Source organism: Entelurus aequoreus, linkage group LG07 (assembly GCF_033978785.1).
Source record: "Entelurus aequoreus isolate RoL-2023_Sb linkage group LG07, RoL_Eaeq_v1.1, whole genome shotgun sequence".
NCBI classification, from domain to species: Eukaryota; Metazoa; Chordata; class Actinopteri; order Syngnathiformes; family Syngnathidae; genus Entelurus; species Entelurus aequoreus.
Window position 1 is genome coordinate 61,995,714 of NC_084737.1, and position 22,021 is coordinate 62,017,734.

A 22,021-nucleotide genomic window follows, 5' to 3' on the forward strand; every position below is an offset into this window, starting at 1 on the left:
TGTAGTCACTTCTTCTGCAGTACCGGAAGTCGCAAGAAGGATCACTAGCGCGGCAGCGCCCTCTACCACCAGGAGGCGGGAGTCATTTAATGACTTATATAGTATTTGACACACGCAGATACGGTATATTAATAAAACATAGCTGCTTACTGTTTTTTTTAGCATACTGTACCGGTATAGCTCGGTTGGTAGAGCGGCCGTGCCAGCAACTTGAGGGTTGCAGGTTCGATCCCCGCTTCCGCCATCCTAGTCACTGCCGTTGTGTCCTTGGGCAAGACACTTTACCCACCTGCTCCCAGTGCCACCCACACTGGTTTGAATGTAACTTAGATATTGGGTTTCACTATGTAAAGCGCTTTGAGTCACTTGAGAAAAAGCGCTATATAAATGTAATTCACTTCACTTCACTTATTCAATAGCTTGGACCTTAAATCCTACTGAATAGCTCTTTATCTTTTTTCCTTTGTGCGATTGCAAACTACTGAAAGCAACTTCCTCCATTTTGAAAATGAGGACAGGTAAAGCGTCACTCGTGATGTAACGAATTTGACCCGGTGAAGGTTCTAGCCATATGCTAAATATTTTGCGAAACGAGTTTGACCCGGCGAAAATTATAGACATGCGATAATAAAATTAATATTTTGCGAAACGAATTTGATCCGGCGTTAATAATGAACCGGCGATAAGGCCAAGCATGCGTTAATTATTTTGAGAAACGAGTTCGACCCGGCAGTAATTCTAAACGTGTGAATACTATATTCCCTGCGCCAATTCAAGGAAATACAGTATTGCTAAGTGCTAAACAAGAAACTAATAAAACAAACACTTACTGTACAATGTCTGCTATCGCTGGGATGCCAATCGTTGGGACACTCACATAATCCCGTTTGGATGAAGAATTAATCACAATCTTTGCAAAGGATTTAAAAAAAAAACTACAAACGAGCTTACTTTTTGCCAATTTTGGGCTCTAAATTAGATGTCAAAGTTGACCAGCTTGTTGGTCATTCCTCTACTATCCAAGTGAGAGGCATGATTTATAATCTCCAATTAACTTTTACCAATTTAGATTAGAGGCGAAGCAGAGGCAGCCGCAGAACATTGGCCATACATTCAGGTCATGTAAATAGAGTATTGTTGGTGGTTTTTGGATGGTTATTTAGAGGGCTTTGTGGGCGGAATAGAGGAGCCTCCCTTGACTCTATTGTTAGCTCATTTTTGCGAACGTTTATTTACGATTCAGAATGCATAAAACAATTAAAACATGTGTTCTTGTCCTACGTAGGGATTATGAATGATAAACATTACATCTCGTTCCCATGCTTACGTATTTCCAGCATGACTGGTCTGTTGTGTGGAGTTTGCATGTCCTCCCCGTGACTGCGTGGGTTCCCTCCGGGTACTCCGGCTTCCTCCCACCTCCAAAGACATGCACCTGGGGATAGGTTGATTGGCAACACTAAATTGGCCCTAGTGTGTGAATGTGAGTGTGAATGTTGTCTGTCTATCTATGTTGGCCCTGCGATGAGGTGGCGACTTGTCCAGGGTGTACCCCGCCTTCCGCCCGATTGTAGCTGAGATAGGCTCCAGCGCCCCGCGGCCCCGAAGGGAATAAGCGGTAGAAAATGGATGGATGGATGGATGGTCTGCTGTCTAAAGACATGGAGCAGAGGAGTTCCCAAATCTACGGAAATTGCCAAAGTCTTTTAGAACAGAATATTCAAAATGGCCGTTTGAAATTGTGCTGTTTTGTGCATGTTTAGACTATATTTTCACATACTTTCCAGATTGGAGATAGATAAATGGATATGGTTTAACGGATAAAATGAAACACAATTCAGCATATAAACTTAACTTATTTTTACATTGTACTGGTACTTTAAAAGCTAACATGAAAACAAGAGACATTAACGTCTTTCCCCATTAAGAAACGACATACCCCAATCTAAACTTATTAAAACACATTGCTGTCTGAGCAACTAAGCCATTACAATTGTGCATATTGAACCTACAAGCTGTGCTCTTTTAGACAGAGTGATCGTTCTGTACGAGGCATAGGTGTTTTTACACTGCGCTCAAAGACCGCCGAACATAGTAGCCAGAAATAATAGATTTAGTTTGTTACGCACTTTTCATTTAAATAAATCTTCAAGCACTACTATACAAACCAATATTTAAAACAATAAAAGCTTAGCCATTAGAACAGATAAAATACAAAGACTAAAACATTATCACAGAAACACAAGAAACACAAAATTTAAGGTTATCTAAATGTGTCTAATTTAGTTATTTAAAAAAAATTACTTGGTCAAAATATTTCAGTGTGTGTATAAGTACTTTTGGAGTGCATTCAACAATACCGAGATAATAATGATAACCATGATAATTTTGGTCACGATAACGGCGATATAAAATTTTCAAATCACAACATCCCTAGTTTTGTGGAGGGTCCCAAGTCCTAGATTTGCCTTGGGCCCCCAAATGACTAAATAATATGGATGCACACAAAAATGTATTCTGAATCGCAATTCTTATTCATCCCGATTCTAAATCAATTCATAATTTTTAAAAATTTACAAAAAAATACTTTTTTCTTTAATAGTATATGATTTTTGAAAATAAATGTTTAGGCCATCTCCATGAAACTAGAAGGAACTTTTCTATCCTGTAACCTGTTTTGAAAAAGTTTTATTAAAATTATTATTTCAAATAATAGGAGTGCACAAAAACATTGATTCACATCCGAATCGCGATTCCTTTTCATCCTGATTCTAAATTGCTGATTCATAATTTTAAAAAATCTATTTAAAAAAAAGAGAAAAAAAGAAAAGTTGTATTAAATTGTTTTTTAGTATAAGAATCATTTTTAAAAAATATGTTTTTAGGCCATCTCCAACCAGAGAGAGCTTTTTTTAACCTGTAATCGGTTTTGAAAAAGTTTAAATGTAATGATTACACCAAATAATACATTGCGAGAATCGGTTTGAATCAGGAATCGTGTAGAATTGAGAATCGTGTTGGATGAGAATCTTTTCTAAATCGAATCGTCATCCCAGGAATCAGAACTGGGTCGAATTGTTAGGTGCCAAAGGAGTCACACCCCCGCTCTACACGCCCTTGACCCTAATGAAAATGGATGGATCGGTAAATCTAGAAGGTGTCAGGTTGGATAAACTGTGGTGATCTGCGACAGTGGGCTTGTATAATTGAAAGAACGATTAAAACAACTTCCCACTAACAAAACCATGACTTACTTACAAGTGGTGCGTTCAATGTCCGAATGATTCTTACCGAGTAAAAGCAGCTTCACTTCTCTCAAGGACTTCTCTAAATCCTCTCGAAGGTTTTTATCGATCATCTTGCTTCTCTCCACCGCAGCTTTGTCCTCGGCGCTGATGGTGCAGCCCATGACGGCTCTCGGAACAACTTTTTGACAAATATAGTAGAAATTATTCTTTTCAGGAGCTCATATACGTCGCCAGAGAGAAGCTAGAAAAGCTTCAGCGGTTTAACTCCACAAGTGTCCCGGAAAAGGAACACCAACGTGTCCTGGTGGGTGTTTGGGAATTGTCTCGAAGCACTTTATCAGTGGTTTGATAACATAACAATGACACCGTTTAAAAGTCTAAACATAAACTACAAAGAAAAATGTCACAATACAAAGTTTTCCCCCAAAAAACCGCGATAAAAAAAAGTATTTTCGCCGAGACATTGACAGCTCGCGCCGCTGTCTCTCTGTTCTCTTCATCCAGACGCTAATAAGCGGTTCTATGACGAAGAGGGGAATGGTGAACCCCAAGTGCATGCTGGGAAATGTAGTCATAGTCCCACACTGAAGACTTTCCGATGGAGTGAGATGTCATCTCACTGAGATGTCACTTGAGAAAAACCGAGCACATAACGATACAATGTAATGGATACAACCAACCATTATGCGGTGTTAATTTGCTAAGTGTTGCTATTGAAGTTAGTTCGAAACATTACATTAAACGCAAACTTTCACTCTGGTTTATGTTCGGGTTTATGGGGTGTGGCAGTGACCCCTAGCGGTTTTTTAGCACAACTACAATTCAATAATTATTGCAAAGCTTTATATTTATTTGTACTTAATTGTTTGCATGCATCACGTGCTTCACCGTTACCTCATTAATGTGCTCTGAAATGCACTTTGCACATGTGTTATGTGTATATTTAAAAATAAAGTAAGCTTTAAAAAAAAATAATAATAATAAAAACATATGTTTTGAATTAAATAAAATTCCTACCAAATCCAGCCAGAGTGAGTATTGGTGAAATGCCATTTATAAAAAGCGTATCCCACCATGTATGGATGATACTGACCGTTTACAATAAATTAATTAATTTAATTATTTACTTAATGGCTGCCTGTTCATGTGGAATGTTAAACAGTCAAACAGTAACATAAAAAAAACCTCCTGCTGCCCGCCAAACATGTTGTCAGTGATGGTTACCAAGGCAACAGCATCACTGAAACTCTAAGACAAGGTGCCACGTCATCTACTAAGAGAGGGTTTGGATCAGAGGCCGCTTCCATCTGCACCGATGAGCAGGTTCCCTATTTTAGGGACCTCTCAGTAGATTACTTTATTAAGGCTTGGTTTATTACTAGTACAGTACAGTATGTCCTGGGGGACCAGAAGATTGGATTCTGGCTTTTGTTGTTCATTTTTTAGAGACTTGCTCTTATCCCATAGAAAACAAGGGTGTCCAAAGTGTTACCTGGGGCGCCAGTTAAAACCTGCTGTCTTTTTTTTTTTTTTTGGACCATCGCATATTTAAAAAACACAATTAAGATTAAGGTCACTCTGAAAAGAAAAAAAAGAAAAAACTGGGATTTTTTTTGGTAATTTTATTGATTATTTGTATTTAGTATTGAAGTTAAAGTACCACACACACACTAGGTGTGGTGAAATTACCCTCTGCATTTGACCCATCCCCTTGTTCCACCCCCTGGGAGGGGAGGGGAGCAGTGAGCAGCAGCGTTGGCCATGCTCTGTAATCATTTTGGTGATTTAACCCCCAATTACAACCCTTGATGAGGGGTTTTAAAATGAACAGATAAATGCGAAACAAGCCATCATTATTATTATTACTCTAATTAAATGTAAACAATTACATTTTAACGCCCTAGCACGGTAGAAACACTCAAAATCGCTTAAAATAATATCCAGCAATGCATTTTGGGTAGTTTGTCCAAGTAGTGTTATAGTAGCACATGTGCACATGCACAGTTGATGCGGTAGTGACAGGTTGCAGAAACAAACCACCTGCATGGAGGAAGCAAAACAGCACATTAGTCCTATCAATGGGAAATTTGAGTTAAAAAAAACATTACCAACAAAGTATTATGCACACTTTGCAGGAAGGAAAGCACTTAAAATTGCACATTAATAAGACAAAATGAGTAACAGGTCCATGTTAATGTGGATAAATGTTTCTTTGGAAAAACATGATGTTCAAGGTGTTTAATAAACACATTAGGAGTCTCTTTGCTCATGCAAAATAAAACACAATTAATAGAGTGTGAAACTGCTTCCTTAACCTCTTAAGGCCCAAGCTCTTTGTTTACATGTTTTTTTTATTTCTCTTTGCTATTTGGGCTTATTGGACCCTAATTAGAATAAAAACTAAAAATCATCTTTTGATATGATGTACTTAGTCCATAAGTACAGAAACGTGTACTTCATGTGTAGTGACATGCTAATTTTTATTTTTACACTTTTTTTCCCCCCAAATTCTATTGTATGTAATACTCTTCTGACACCACCAGATGGCAGTATAAGTGTCCACATAAGCGGCCATAAAACCCCAATTCAGTAGTGTACACAATTTTGGAAATAAGAGCTGAAAGGTGCTGTCCACACATGTGGCCACTAAGAGTTAAGCTAATAATAATCACCTCCATTGCAGTAAATAAACAACATTTCTTAGTTTCTTAAGTATCATAAACATGAACTATTATCACTGGAAGAGGGCATTGAACATGTTGCACGATAACTTAAAAATAAAGACAACCTCAGATTGTTTTCTTTGTTTAAAAATAGAACAAGCACATTCTGAAATTGTACAAATCATAATGTTGTTGTTTTTTTCCCTTACAATTACCTGTTGCGGTTAATAGTAAAAGTACTTTATTTGTCGTTATTTATATTTTCTGAATAAATTATGTGATAATGTTCATCAATCGACTCATTGGTGTTAATTTTCAATCTATCAAGATAAAAAATATATATATATTAAAATCAAATTACAGTATGTTATATATGTAGTTTGATAATTTTCCTCGACTGGTGCACTAACATGTGGTTTATTTTGTACATATGTAGCATCTACAAATATACAAATAAATATACAAATAATTGCTATTGCGACATCCTGTGGACACATTTAGAACAGCAGTTTCTTTCATTCAGAAATTTTAGGTTCATTTTTATAATTGGCAAACTCATCCCGCGGGCCGGATAAAACCTGTTCGTGTGCCTGATCCGGCCCTCGGGCTGAACGTTTGACGCCCCTGATCTAGTAGTACGCCAAATAATCACCTGATTAAAGTACAGTGTTTTATTTTCCAAAGACAGTGCTACTGTTCAAACTGTGTGTAATGTTACAGTGGCCAAAATATTAAATATACTTCTTAAATAAAACCACTGCCTTGTTTTTAATTAATACTTAGGCCTTTTACCATGCTACTGTATTTTAATGTCGGTCATTATGGTTAAGGCTGGACAATTATTATTACGATTATGGCTTCTCACGATAATGAAAATATGATAATCCTTAAGCTAATAATAATAACCTCCATTGCAGTAAATAAACAACATTTTTTAGTTTCTTAAGTATCATAATCATGAACTATTATCACTGGAAGACCGTGTTGAACATGTTACACATTCAGAGCAAGCCAGGAGCAGGCATGCCAATAGCTAAGCCAGTGATTCTCAAACTGTGGTATGTGTACCACTAGTGGTACACGGACTTCTTCTAGTAGTACGCCAAATAATCACTTGATTAAAGTACAGTGTTTTACTTTCCAAAGACAGTGCTACTGTTCAAACTGTGTGTAATGTTACAGAGCCCAACATGTTAAATATACTTGTTAAATAAAACCACTGCCTTGTTTTTAAATTAATACTTAGGTCTACTATGCTACTGTATTTTAATGTCGGTCATTATGGTTAAAGTACCACTGATAGTCACACACACTAGGCTGTTTTTTTTTTAACAGCCTCAATTGAGTCACCTCTTTACTCATCAAGCTGAGAACAGCACAGCGCACTTCCTTCCTTCACAATAATAACATGGTGTGCCACATCCGGTCTGACTTGGCTAACAAAATGAAGGTTTCAGAAAGGCACATTGCACAAGAATAATCTACTTAATGCACTCATTAATACATTTACACAACCATTATGTTTTCACCTAAAATACTGGTCAAAATTGTCCAAAGAGGTATTGCACAAAAATAAACGTGAGGCTTTTTGCATCTAATTACAAACATTTATTTTACACAAAAAGCACACACTCTATGGTGGTGAAATACATGTATTTGGTAAAAAAAAAAAAAAAAAAAAAAGAATTCTAAACGGAAAAAAAATATTTTATTGTTTTTTATATTGCTATTGTTATTTACATTTATTGTTATTGCTAGTATTATTATTTTACTTGTTGTGGTTTTATTTGTTACTAATTTCTATCCATTAAAAAAAAAAAACTACATTTAAAATTGAGTTTTGGTGGTACAAAAACCAGCTCAGTAGCCTTGTAGTTAGAGTGGCCGCACGGAGACTGGAAGGTCGTGAGTTTAAACCCATTGCCTCCCTTCTTGGCACTCAGCATCAAGGGTTGGAATTGGGGGTTGAATCACCAAAACTATTCCAGAGCGCGGCGCACGCTGCTGCTCACTGCTCCCGTCACTGCTCCCATCACCTCCCAGGCGGTGAACATGGGGATGGGTCAAATGCAGAGGACAAATTTCACCACACTTAGTGTGTGTGTGACGATCGTTGGGACTTGAACTTTTACAATAAATACATATGTTTTCAAATTAATGAATAGTTGTGTTATTAATCGTGATTATAATATCAATCAAAATAATCGTGATGATATAAGTGCTAAGTCAACTTTAAGAGGTGTAGGCGGAAGCGCGTGAGAGCAGAAAGTAAGTAAATATTAACAGGAAATTAATAAGAGTCTAGAGCAGGGGTTCCCAAACTACCGGATACGGCCCGCCAGTTTCCACAATGTGGCCCGCGGCTTGCCAATCGTGCCACCATGCTGCCATATATATATACAGTATATATATATATATATATATATATATATATATATATATATATATATATATATATATATATATATATATATATATATATATATATATATATATATATATATATATATATATATATGTATAAATATATACATATATATATATATATATATATATATATATATATATATATATATATATATATATATATATATATATATATATATATATATATATCCAGTATATATATATATATATTTTTATATATATATATATATCCAGTATATATATATATATATATATATATATATATATATATATATATATATATATATATATATATATATATATATATATATATATATATATATGTATACAGTATATACATATATATATATATCCAGTATATATATATATATATATATATATATATATATATATATATGTATACAGTATATACATATATATATATATATCCAGTATATATATATATATATATATATATATATATATATATATATATATATATATATATATATATATATATATATATATATATATATATATATATATATATATATGTATACAGTATATATATATATATATATATATATATATATATATATATATATCCAGTATATATATATATATATACAGTATATAAGCACATACATATACAGTATATATATATGTATATATATATGTATGTATATATATATATATATACTTATATATGTATATACATATATATATACTGTATATATATACTATATATATATATATATATATATATATATATATATATATATATATATATATATATATATATATATATATATATATATATATATATATACAGACAGTATATATACAGACAGTATATATCCAGTGTATATATGTATACAGTATATATATATATATATATATATATATATATATATATATATATATATATATATATATATATATATATATATATATATGTATATATATATATATATATATATATATATATATATATATATATATATATATATATATATATATATATATATATATATATATATGTATATGGCTATCTATTTGTATGTTATATATATATATATATATATATATATATATATATATATATATATATACATATATATATATATATATATATATATATATATATATATATATATATATATATATATATATATATATATATATATATATATATATATATATATATATATATATATATATATATATATATATACAAATAGATAGCCTGGCCCCCGGCCAAATTCCCAATGTCTAAAGAGAGGGTAATATAACAACTGTTGGTATGTCAGCATTAGGGTCACAGATGTACATTATGTTATTATAACAGTGCAGTGCACTATTGTTACATTCTCGGGGTTAATTGAGGCCCATCACAAAGGTCAGCATGTTTTGAACTTTTACCCTGCGCCGTAGGAGACGCCCTCCATGGCTCTACATGAAAGCTGTGAGTCACTGTGTCCGATGGAGAGCAGCACAGACACACTCGTTAGGAATTAGAGGATGAGCCTCAGGTGGAGGAATGGCGGAATCTGTGCATGAAAGGGTCAGGCCAAAGAAGTAAACATGTGGTTATTACTGTGACAACAACAAGCTATGGGAGTTTTTTTCTTTTTAATCAGGGCCCAGTAAAGTCTGAACAACTTTTTGCACAAAAAGAAGAATTAAAGCAGTCAGCTCTGAAACACAAAATGATACAAAGAAAAAAACAACATTTGGGCAATATACAGATAAAAAAGGAGGTGTTTTGTAGTATCTTCTGCTTTGTATAATCCTCAGCTTGTGATGGACTTGGAACTTTATTTTGTTGTCACATTGATATAAATCTAATTATGACAATTATGCTCAAAATATCCCAAAGGGTAAAGCTGATGTAAGTATGGTTCAATTAGAGTTATGAATAATAAGTAGATGCAAATTGTTGAACATTGAGGAGTTTGGGAGTGATTTTGTGCTTGAATATTCAGGGTATCAGTGCTCACATTGCACTTTTAACACAACCAAAGCTACTTTTGTTTAAAAAAAATTTAAAAAAAAGTTAAAAAAAAGAAAAGTATGTAGTGCCTCTTTATGGTCTGACTTCCAGCAAAGTGTGAATCTCTTTGTTGTGCTGACAAGTCTTGTGATCGCATCAGCGGTCCAAAATAGACGAAGGCAACAAGGAAGAACAAGCATCGAGTAGAGATGCAAAAAACCATAAAGGAGATTTGTGCCGCGCCATTTCTTTGAAAGACGCCTCATGTGCAAGGTGTTTGTACTCCACCTGAGATCTTCTATTTGTCATGCTAAATGAGGCCAAAGGCGAAAGCTTTTGTGTATGCATCGTCACAACTGTGCTCTTGTGTAGCCACAACACGGCCTTTTGTGTCAATCACAAACACAGGAGCACTCACTCTGCTCCTGTGTTGACCTGTCAACATGCAGCACGCTTTAATCAAGCAGTGAGAAAAAGCTGCTGGTAAAGTGTGATACACTTATTCTGCTTTAATGAGGGCTACCGTGGCTTGCACGTTCCCTTAAAGCTGCAGGAACACACCTCGGACTCAAATAGGGGTGCCCTACTGTGTGATTTGTGACAATAAACGTTACTGCCCAGCTATTAAATCAATGTTAGTCTTGAGGTCGAGTCTGCCAATGTGATATTTTGGCAAGGAGATGACTATCACAAGACCGATTAAAAACATGAATACCAGGATCTAAGGGGAAGGATTAAAAATACTCTGGTGTGTCTGTTTATCGCAGCAGCAGCTGTGAAACTGAGAGTTTCCTGTAACGGCTTTGAATTATCACCTCCTTCTGGTGAGGGAAGCAACGACGTCAAATAGGGATGTGAATTTTCCAACAACTCACGACTCCGATTCTTGGGGTGGCGATTTGATTTAGAATTGATTCTCGATTCAACATGGTTCTATTTTTTTTAAAAAACGACTCTTGCAATGTATTTTTCGGTATGAAAATGATAATAAAACCTTTTTCATAACAAGTTACAGGTTACAAAAGCTCCTCTTATGAATCGAAATAAATAAGAATCATGATTAGGATGTCCATCGATTATTTTCACAACCCATCCATCCATCCATTTTCTACCGCTTGTCCCTTTCGGGGTCGCGGGGGGTGCTGGAGTCTATCTCAGCTGCATTCGGGCGGAAAGCGGGGTACACCCTGGACAAGTCGCCACCTCATAACAGGGCCAACACAGATAGACAGACAACATTCACACTCACATTCACACACTAGGGCCAATTTAGTGTTGCCAATCAACCTATCCTTATTGTCAAATGCAATCATCAAACAGGCCTAATTTAGTTGGTATTTTTATTTCTATCTATTTTATAGTTTGTATTGTTTATTTATTACATTTTTTCTAGTGCTTTTGAGAGTTGTTTAATTATATTTCCTTCTTGTAATTGACTTACTGTGTAAATGTGTTTTTAGTCTGACATAACTAAGAAAGTTTATACCAATAACTGATTGTCCTGAAGCGTCTAATTGTCTTCAAAATGGGTTAACATTCCTTTCTATAAAAGATACTTCTTATGCAAACTAAATTAGAATTCGCCAATGAAAAATAGTTTGTGTCTACATGCTGATCCGTCTCTTAAACATGTAATACCGGTTGATAGCAAACTGTAGGGCAGGAGTAGGGAACCTACGGCTCCAGAGCCAGATGTGGCTCTTTTGATGACTGCATCTGGCTCTCAGATTAATTTTAGCTGACATTGCTTAACACAATAAGTAATGAATAATTCCACTGGTAATCAGTGTTAAAAATAACGTTCAAAATATAAAACATTCTTATGCATTTTAATCCATCCATCCGTTTTGTACCGCACCTGTTCAAGAAGTCGCATTATTGGTAAGAAGTATTTTATTCATTATTAGTTAGCTTCAGAATAAAAATGTTATTAAAAAGAATAACAGACGTGTTATACTCTAATGTTGGTCTTACTTAAAAATGCACGCATTTAGTTGTAATATTATATGGCTCTCACGGAAATACATTTTAAAATATTTGGCTTCCATGGCTCTCTCAGCCAAAAAGGTTCCTGACCCCTGCTGTAGGGGATGAAAAATGAGGACATGCACATGATTATTTTCATGATACATCTCTTTTTCTCTGAAAGATGCTGCGTAACCAAAAACTAGAAGGTGGCATGATTTGCAGATCACCAGGTTTCAATTCAAGATAACAACAAAACAAGAGGGTGTTATGATTTCAAAGAGATTTAGGCGTCTAAAGTTCTGGTACGTGGTTGGTCTTTTCCGAACCATGGAGTTGATTGTTCAGTTTTTTCCGCTGTATGAACTCTGAGGTTTCTTCAAGAATCTGCCCTGGCATGTGGAAGTCAGCTGGCGTGTTTTGCTGAGCAGATGACTCCTGGAGGCCTTCATGTTCCACCTCGTCTGGAGTCACTCCGCTGTGAGAGTTGCACGGCTCCAGATTGCGCGCCGTGCCCTGAAGGAACTGCATGAAGTTCTCCTGGATGGAGGCCTCGCGGCTGGGCAGCTGTTCGCCCTGACCGGACCCGTACCGATATCTGAAAAGGCAGGCCAGGTGGCGCCCTAGCTCCTCCCGTATCTGACGGTTGAGGCAGCCGTAGAAGAAGGGGTTGGAGGTGAAGCAGAAGTAGCCGATCCACGTCACCACTCCTTCCAAATGGGCCAGCGAGGCAGGAGAGGTAGACGCCACGGCCGAGTAGAGATGGAAGGAAAAGTACGGCAGCCAGCAGCACAAGAACTGGCCTCCCACAGCCACCAGAACCACGGCGGCCTTGCCGCCACCAAATGTCCTTTGAGGGGTGTTGCGGGAGCCCGTCCCTCCGATGCTTGCGGCCACGGTGGAGTGGCTGCTGGTGGACTCGGAGCGTTGTCTCGGTGTGTCCATCCAAGTGGGGAGTGGGCCGTGATGCATGGCTGCCACACGGGCCACCTTGAACATATTACAGTAGACCACGAGAATAATCAACATGGGACACAGGAAATAGATGAAGGTGAAGAAGACCATGAAGAGCAGGCGTGTGGTCCTGCCTCCCGCCCAGTGGAGGGAACAATGAGTGAGCACCGACGGAGAGGTCATCTCCTGGTTACCTTGGAGCAGCCACCCCAGGAGAGGCATCAGAGACATGACAACGGCTTTAATCCAGACGCCCACCAGCACCATCAGCACCACCCCCAATGTCATCTTCACCTCGTGGCGCATGGGGTGCACGATGTAATAGTAGCGCTCCACGTTGATGGCGCATATGGTGAGGATGGCGGCGCTCACCAGGCAAACACTCAAGCAGAGGTAGCTCCGACACACGGCCTCGTCCACCAAGAACCGGTCCGACACCATCCCGAGAGGCATCAACACCAACGCCGCCAGCAAGTCCACCAAGCACAGGTGGAACACGAAGGCGAACTTGCGTAGCTGCGCCGTTTTGGTGATGACAATCATTACGGCGAGGTTCCCCACCACAGCAAGGGTGTCCATGATGAGCATGGCGCACAGGGCTAAAGTCTGGTTCACGTTTAGACCGGCCTGGACGCTTGTCACCACCTGGCTTACGTTGGAAGCGTTTGGATGCAGCGAGACGGTAAACGAGGGAAGTCCCGAGAGGGAAGTGTTCCAGGAGGAACTCGGTTTGACAAGGTGCTCCATGAGAGGATGGGATAAGGAGGGGAGAGTCCGCTGAATGTCACGGGCCCATCACCCATCCTCCCCCGGCGTAGGGCGTCACAGAGAAGCTCAGGAGGTGGATTCCGGCATGGCAACCGCAGCTCTACACGTCTTGGTTCTGTGGTGGACTGGAGCTCACAGTAGACTGAAGTCCCTTGTAGATGGAGCAGCTTGGATCGTCCACTTTCAGTCAACCAGGCAAAGCTGAAGGAAATTGAATATTGTCAATTACAAATAGTTAACAGTTTTAATTGTATAAAAAAAGAGAGCAAATCATTTCAATGCAGTAATCAAAAATAAAGATGATGGATCAATGAATAATCAAAAAATAAACATTTGACTCATCATATTGTACAGCTTCATAAATACTAGGGGTGTGGGAAAAAATCGATTCGAATTTGAATCACGATTCTCACGTTGTGCGATTCAGAATCGATTCTCAGTTTTAAAAAATCTTTTTTTTTTTTTTTTTTTAATTTTTTTAAATGAATCAATCCAACAAAACAATACACAGCAATACCATAACAATGCAATCCAATTCCAAAACCAAATCCGACCCAGCAACACTCAGAACTGCAATAAACAGAGCAATTGAGAGGAGACACAAACACGACACAGAACAAAGGTAGTGAAACAAAAATTAATATTATCAACAACAGTATCAATATTAGTTACAATTTCAACATAGCAGTGACTAAAAATCCCTCATTGACATTATCATTAGACATTTATAAAAATTAAAAAAAAGAACAATAGTGTCAGTGGCTTACACTTGCATCGCATCTCATAAGCTTGACAACACACTGTGTCCAATATTTTCACAAAGATAAAATAAGTCATATTTTTGGTTCATTTAATAGTTAAAACAAATTGACATTATTGCAATCAGTTGATAAAACATTGTCCTTTACAATTATAAAAGCTTTTTACAAAAATCTACTACTCTGCTTGCATGTCAGCAGACTGGGTAGATCCTGCTGAAATCCTATGTATTGAATGAATAGAGAATCCTTTTGAATCGGGTAAAAAATCGTTTTTGAATCGAGAATTGTGTTGAATTAAAAAAAAATCGATATTGAATCGAATCGTGGGACACCCAAAGATACACAGCCCTAATAAATACGCTAAAAATGCATTATTTTAATTATTACTACAACAAATTTGAGGTTAATAAAAGCAGCAACAATTAATCGATTAAAATGATTAATCGATTAGAGAAAAGCCTTGCTTCATATTCTGTTGCTTTGAGTAATGAGTTTAACTAACAAAAATGTATCAAATCCGGACTGCAAAGTTTCTGCTCGGCCGCTGCAGTAGAGTGTACATGAGAGCGGGGGTGTGTGGGTAGTGTAATCTGTGAAACTGTGTTTTTTCCCCCTGTTTTTATCAATGCATATTTGTTAAACTGCGCAATTGAAATTTTGATAAAGTGCATACAATAGAAAAATGTCTATATTAAATTTATTAAAAAGTTATGGCAAGAATAAAAATGAGGGATGTCAAAGTTATCGCGATAATAACACGTTTATTATAAATTCCTTTAACAGCACACATTTTTCTTATCCCGCGATTAACGCGCATGCCTCCTTTTTGACCCTCGGGCGATTCCGTGTTGCGAGGAAGTCTAATGGCGACCACTGCGTTCAGTCACTGTTGAGCCATAAGAGGGAAAATAGCGAGCAGAAATGCTTAAAGAAAAGGTAACAATGAAGAAATCCGATATCCAAAGCCATGAGAAGTCACCCGCCAATACAAGACCATTTTATCTTCAGTCGCCGCGAGTCGACGTCACTGGAGCGAATGCAGGCTGGCGTGCTGTGCCGCTTGCAGAGAGGAGGAGCTTCACGTCCGTGTTTACATTACAGTTGAATGCATTAATAACACAACATGTAGATTGTTACTATAACTGCTTTAGAAAGATGGCCTAGTGGTTAGAGTGTCCGCCCTGAGATCAGTAGGTTGTGAGTTCAAACCCCGGCCGAGTCATACCAAAGACTATAAAAATGGGATCCATTACCTCCCTGCTTGACACTCAGCATCAAGGGTTGGAATTGGGGGTTAAATCACCAAAAGGATTCCCGGGCGCTGCCACCGCTGCTGCTCACTGCTCCCCTCACCTCCCAGGGGGTGATCAAGGGTGATGGGTCAAATGCAGAGGGTAATTTCACCACACCTAGTGTGTGTGTGTGTGTGCGACTATCAGTGGTACTTTGACTTTTTTTTTAAAAAGCTCAACAGAAAGGAAAGACCGGGCAGGAAATCGTCATAATTCTTTAGTCCTGTCGTCAGAACATGCCAAGACACATTCTCAAACCAATCACAGTTCCGGCTTCACATTAAAAGCGCTACGTCACATCCGCTACAGTAACAAAATGGAAAACGACCGTGCTTTGATGTAATCTGTGATATTTCTACCTACATTAATCAGTTGAGGATTATACTGTAGAGGAGGACATTTTGTGACATATGTGTTTAGATAACAAGCTCTGATTGATAGTCCTCAATTACAGAATGTTTATTAGACTGAATATGACACATTATTGATAAATTGAGAAGGTTAAGACATTGTCATGCAGCAAAACAAATATGATTAACTTGTACAACATGTAATGTACGGAATATCAGAAGCATTTATTCAGGTAGAATGATCACATTTTACAGTACCAAACATCTTTGACAATCCAACTATGATTGTAACAATAAACATTTTGGGTTATTAATGCATGAAACTGGTATCGAAACATGAAACAGTAGCTCCTCCTCTGTAATCAAGGGCTTCTACAGCAGAAATACAAATGTTGTAATACTACAAAATACAAAATCTGGCAAGATATATATACTGCAGGTATTTTTTTAAATTCTCATTAAAAAAGTGTGATTTAACATTTCATTAAAGCAAACTAATTGTCCTGTCATGGTAATAAAAACATGAAAATGATCTGTCTAGGGCAGGCCTGGGCAATTATTTTGACTCGGGGGGCCAAATTTAGAGAAAAAAATGTGTCTGGGGGCAGGTATATCTAATACAAAACCTCACAATAATGTCTGATTGAATGCTAAAAACGTTATGACAAACCGCCTTAAAAGACGTAATGGAATATTAAATTTTTTTACTGAATGAGACACCCAGAATGTACATGAAAACAAAGAATGTGGGATTTACAATATTAACTATGAACGATAAAACACTGAATATTGACAATATATGAAATTCACAGCCCCCTCGATCGACATATTTTACAAACAGCGAAATATGAAAGCAAAGTGTAAAAAAAACAAAAAAACTCCTACAATCTGATATATCACTAAGTTTAAGAACTTTGTTGTAAAAATCTCCTTCCACGTCTGTCCCTGACACCTGCATTTCAGGCTGGCCACTCTGGAAACACTCTGTGGAAACGCTCCCCACCCACACTGCTTGGTACCTCATCTGAGCTGCTGTGACTTACATTACCATAGTATCTAATTAGATTACCATAGTAACTAGTATATCATGCAAAAGCGCAGATTCCAACCATTGAAATATTTTGTAAAATTCAAGATTTACGGTCCTCTGAAAATATCACTGCACATCATAATGACAGCTACGGATTACATCTTAAAAATCCCCAAAAATTATTTGGAGATGTCCGGCGGGCCAGATTGAAAAGCTTAACGGGCCTTAGTTTGCCCAGGTCTGGTCTAGGGTATGACATCCAGAAAGATCTGAGGCTACCAGAATGTATCACTTTGGGGGAGTTTAAGTCCATTTTAAAAGATTGAGGAACCAGTTCTCTTGGGCAATGCACTTGCTTTTAAATTGAATTATTACTTAATCGTTTTAAATTATTTTGGACCTGTTGTGGTATGACTACTGTTGTTCTGTTGTAATTATTATTGTAACTTTGTTTGTGCCGCCCTCTTCGTCATGTTGCTCTTGAAAAAGAGATTTTAATCTCAATGAATCTTTACCTGGTTAAATAAAGGAAATTGAATTGACAGTTATCTGTGATTAATCGCGATTAATTTTGAGTTAACTGTGAACCTACGCCGATAATCGCGATTTCATATTTCAATCGTTTGACAGCCCTAATAAAAATAGTTGTTTATTGCAACAATTTCCCCCAAAATATGCACAGAGGCTTCAAAGCATTTGTTATCCAATTACTTGAATAATCAAACAAACTAATCGATTGATTACTAAAATAATCGATAGCTGCAGCCCTGAAGTGAATCATTTTATCAATGTTAGGTTTCTATCCATGTATTTTTAGCAACTGTTTTTAAGTTGCTATTTTTTCATTTTACCAATGACTAATCGAGTAATCAATGGATTACTCGATTTCTATTTTAGAAATCAAATAATCCATTGATTATTTTGTTCGATTAATCGAGTCATTGGTAAAAAAGAAAAAATAGCAATTTAAAAACAGTTGCTAAAAATGATCACTGGATTACTCAATTTCTATTTTAGAAATCAAATAATCCATTGATTATTTTGTTCGATTAATCGAGTCGATGGTAAAATTAAAAAATAGCAATCGATAGCTGCAGCCCTACAGTGAATCATTTTATTATTAGGTTGCTATTTAGGTATTTTTGGCAACTGTTCATAAGTTGCTACTTTCTCGTTTTCTATTGTCTAGCGACAGTGAGTCTAAATGTACTGTACATATGCTTTTTTTTTTAGACTGAACTCCCTAAATTCCTTTTTATTTACTGAACAATTGTGTCAAATGTCATAAAATATTGCCATGTCGTCAAAAGGACCCACAGTTTTAACAAGACACGTGTCAAACTTTAAAGGCTTCACATTTAAAAGCCTGACACGATATTTGTCAAAGTTTTTTTGATTGATTGATTGATTGAGACTTTTATTAGTAGGTTGCACAGTGAAGTACATATTCCGTACAATTGACCACTAAATGGTAACACCCAAATAAGTTTTTCAACTTGTTTAAGTCGGGGTCCACTTAAATTGATTCATGATACAGATATATACTATCAGATATATACTATCATCATAATACAGTCATCACACAAGATAATCACATTGAATTATTTACATTATTTACAATCAGAGTTGCTCAGTAGTTCTTGCATAATGCTGCTCACTAAGAAACAAATACAAAGCAAAACCCTCCATGACTGAGATCAAGTATCCACATCAATGGGAAAATTGAATCAAGAAACAGTTAAAAGAAAAAGCCTTCAAAAGCACGGTTAAGATATTTCCACTGTTATAAAACAGATCTGATATCGAATTATGTAAAAGACAACAAGTTTTGAAGATTGGCTGAGATTCCAAGTCATTTGACCTGATGGATCTGCATCCGGTGCCTCAGGGAGATGTTAAAAGTAATTGAGGACCTTATGTTCCCTTTAAGAACCAAGATCCCATTATGAAACATGAAACTCTATGCTGTTACCACAAGATATAATTTAGTGTCATCTATAGTGTATTTAGGAAGACATTCAAAAAGAGTGCCAAATGGAGGATCAACTCCACAATGTGCTGTTTTTACTGCCTCATTTACGCGCTGTAAAAACTTGCGGAACGAGCACTAAAGTCCCGGGTACCTTTCCATATGCTGCGCACCTGCATAGGGCGAGTTTTCCATTCAGCCGTGCTCGCGAGGCGCCTGCTCTTTCCCTGCCCACATGCACGCAGATGGCGTCACAATAACCCGACAGGCTTGGCGCGGCGGTCTGAATAGGTCAAAGGGTCACAGTCACCTTCAGTCTAATTAAATGAGGCATTGACTATTTCTTGGTATGCAGCAACATGTTCTCTGTAGATGCTTGGTTGTGTTAGTATTGATTGTTTTCGTTTGTCTTCATAGCGTTTGTGTGCAAAATACACACAGCAAATAGTTGTTGTTGTTTTTTTGACAAAGACATTAAAATGTTGGGTAACACTTTAGTATGGGGAACATATTCACCATTAATTAGTTGCTTATTAACATGCAAATTAGTAACATATAGCTCTTAATTAGTCATTATTAAGTACTTATTAATGCCTTATTCTGCATGATCTTATTATACAACAATCCTAACCCTAACCAAATAACTCTAAATTAAGTCTTTGTTACTTACAATATGTTCCCCTAGTGTCCAAATAACTCTTAATTAAGTCTTTGCTACTTAGAATATGTTCCCCATACTAAAGTGTTACCAAATGTTGCAACCAGGGGCTTCACTGAAAGGCAGAAGCAGCAAATGAATCAGCAAAGAAAATATGATTCATATTGAAAAATGCCAGTTTTACACTGGTATGGCATTAACAAACGAATCACAAAAAGACCCTTTGATGAATATTTAGTATTATGTCATTTGAAAGCTCGATACAGGAGGATAAAAAAGAACTTTGCAACAAATAGTTTTCTCTTAATCACAAAACTGTCCACCCATCTTAAATTATTTGCACATTTTCGGAAGAAAACTGCATGTTGTGTTAGATTTTCTTACATTTATCACCTGTCTGTATTTTGAAACTCCACCACCGAGGCTACAATAAACTAAAAGGCTTTAACAGAGTCCCTCTGGCTGCAAATGGGAAACCATATGACCCAATCATGTGCACATGACACTGTGCTAAGAAAGCCAGCCCGTTGTTCTGCTCCACTTTGATTCCTCTGTGCAAGTTTGGAGATCCAGTAGGAGGATCTGCTGCCAACACGGTACTTTTACCCAAAACAAGGTCTTGCATACGCTTCAATTGCAGAGTGTGTGTGAAGTGTGAAACGTACCTGAGTCTGCAATGAGCTGCTCACTGGTGTGCAGGTTCACGGTCTGCTGTTTCCGTGTCTCTCCCATACACGCAAACACACACACACACACAGCCAACAACACACTGATACACACACACAGGCAGTGTGAATAGTGGGCTAAGAAGAAGAAGAAGAGTGGGATGCTCATATGTCTCCTCCTCACCTGGCCCCTTTGATCTTGTCATTGCCTCCTACCCGAGCTCTCCCCCTCCCACAGGGCAACCGCCTTCCCGTCCCAACAAACGCACGCACACACACACAGACAGACACACACACACACACACACACACCTCCCTCTTCCATCTCCCCTCCAAACCAGGTCCTCGGTCCAGATGGGGAAGGCAGAGCTGGAACAGAGGGGAGAGATGGAACACCAGAGCATGAGACTCATACACACACACACACACACACACACACACACACACACACACACACACACACACACACACACACACACACACACACACACACACACACACACACACACACACAGACATACACACGCACACATACGCGCGCGTAAACACACTCCACACAGTTTCATGCACACATGTAGTGGCTTCAGTAGTGCCCAGGGCAACAAGCAGGGTGGGTGGGCAGGCAGCAGCCATCCTCACTGCTCTCTCCACTGCGGGGTCCTAGTGCCTCCTAACATCCTCTTTCTGTATCCGACACCCCCAGCCCCGTTTCAGCACAGGTCACACTCAGGGCCCTGATCAGGATTTGACAAATGCCGAGGTCAAGAATTGGCGGTCCAAGGAGCTTTGAAAGACTGGAATCATGGGTATTACAGCACCATATGAACAGTATTACCTTCAGCAACACAATGAAAAATCCACTTTGTTTAATTACAATGCTGAAGTTGAGCATATTGAACCATTTTAGCATCATTAAAACATAAGTTTAAAAACTTGAACCACTGACATGGGTTTAAATCCGAGACCTTATGCTTTGAATTTAAAGTGCTTGTGACGCCCTCCACGAGGGACACCGGAAGTTAAAAGGGAAAATGTGTCTTCATATTCTAATCAATAACAGAGCATGACGTGGCCAGGAATACGTTTGGGGTAGCAGGCAGAAGACATTGATACAACGTTGATTATACATACACGTCCTTTAAAACGGACTTTGAAACAATGTTGCAAAATAGTTATATTTTTAAATTGAGACAACATTGATGTACCAACGTTGGATCCACGTTGTTGGGAAATGACCAAATTTTAATGGTCAAATCAATCTTCAATCAAACTCTATTTATATAGCACTTAATCTTAACTC

The 22,021-nt window shown here is 37.3% G+C and overlaps 2 protein-coding genes across 6 annotated transcripts in view; both read right to left on the reverse strand.

Moving 5' to 3' along the window:
* The window catches only part of LOC133654126 (guanine nucleotide-binding protein G(i) subunit alpha-1-like), a 43,104-nt gene extending 39,338 nt beyond the window's left edge, over nucleotides 1–3,766 (reverse strand). Inside the window, exon 1 of the mRNA XM_062054173.1 lies at nucleotides 3,292–3,766. Within this exon, the coding sequence (XP_061910157.1) occupies nucleotides 3,292–3,409 (118 nt within the window). The 5' untranslated portion in view covers nucleotides 3,410–3,766. The remainder of the gene's footprint in view (nucleotides 1–3,291) is intronic.
* A 1,195-nt stretch (nucleotides 3,767–4,961) lies between these two features.
* On the reverse strand, nucleotides 4,962–21,296 carry LOC133653151 (G-protein coupled receptor 61-like). 5 transcript variants are annotated; one of them, XR_009826672.1, is made up of 3 exons: nucleotides 20,723–20,892; nucleotides 9,740–14,198; nucleotides 4,962–5,288 (listed from the first exon to the last, which is right to left on the reverse strand). XR_009826672.1 is itself a non-coding variant. In XM_062052181.1 (3 exons), exon 3 carries the CDS (start codon nucleotides 13,974–13,976, stop codon nucleotides 12,570–12,572), a length of 1,407 nt encoding a protein of 468 aa, XP_061908165.1. In that variant the 5' UTR covers nucleotides 13,977–14,198; nucleotides 20,723–20,826; nucleotides 20,907–21,296; the 3' UTR covers nucleotides 9,568–12,569. The 5 variants fall into 5 exon arrangements, 3 of the variants coding, with proteins under 3 accessions (XP_061908165.1, XP_061908164.1, XP_061908166.1); XR_009826673.1 differs by lacking the exon at nucleotides 4,962–5,288 and adding an exon at nucleotides 20,907–21,296 and having other exon boundaries at nucleotides 9,568–9,867; nucleotides 20,723–20,826; XM_062052181.1 differs by lacking the exon at nucleotides 4,962–5,288 and adding an exon at nucleotides 20,907–21,296 and having other exon boundaries at nucleotides 9,568–14,198; nucleotides 20,723–20,826.
* Nucleotides 21,297–22,021: the final 725 nt, after the last annotated feature.

What these genes read in the sequence shown, in the direction of transcription:
- LOC133653151 (XM_062052181.1), bottom strand. Translation starts at nt 13,976, where the DNA reads ATGGAGCACCTTGTCAAACCGAGTTCCTCCTGGAACACTTCCCTCTCG.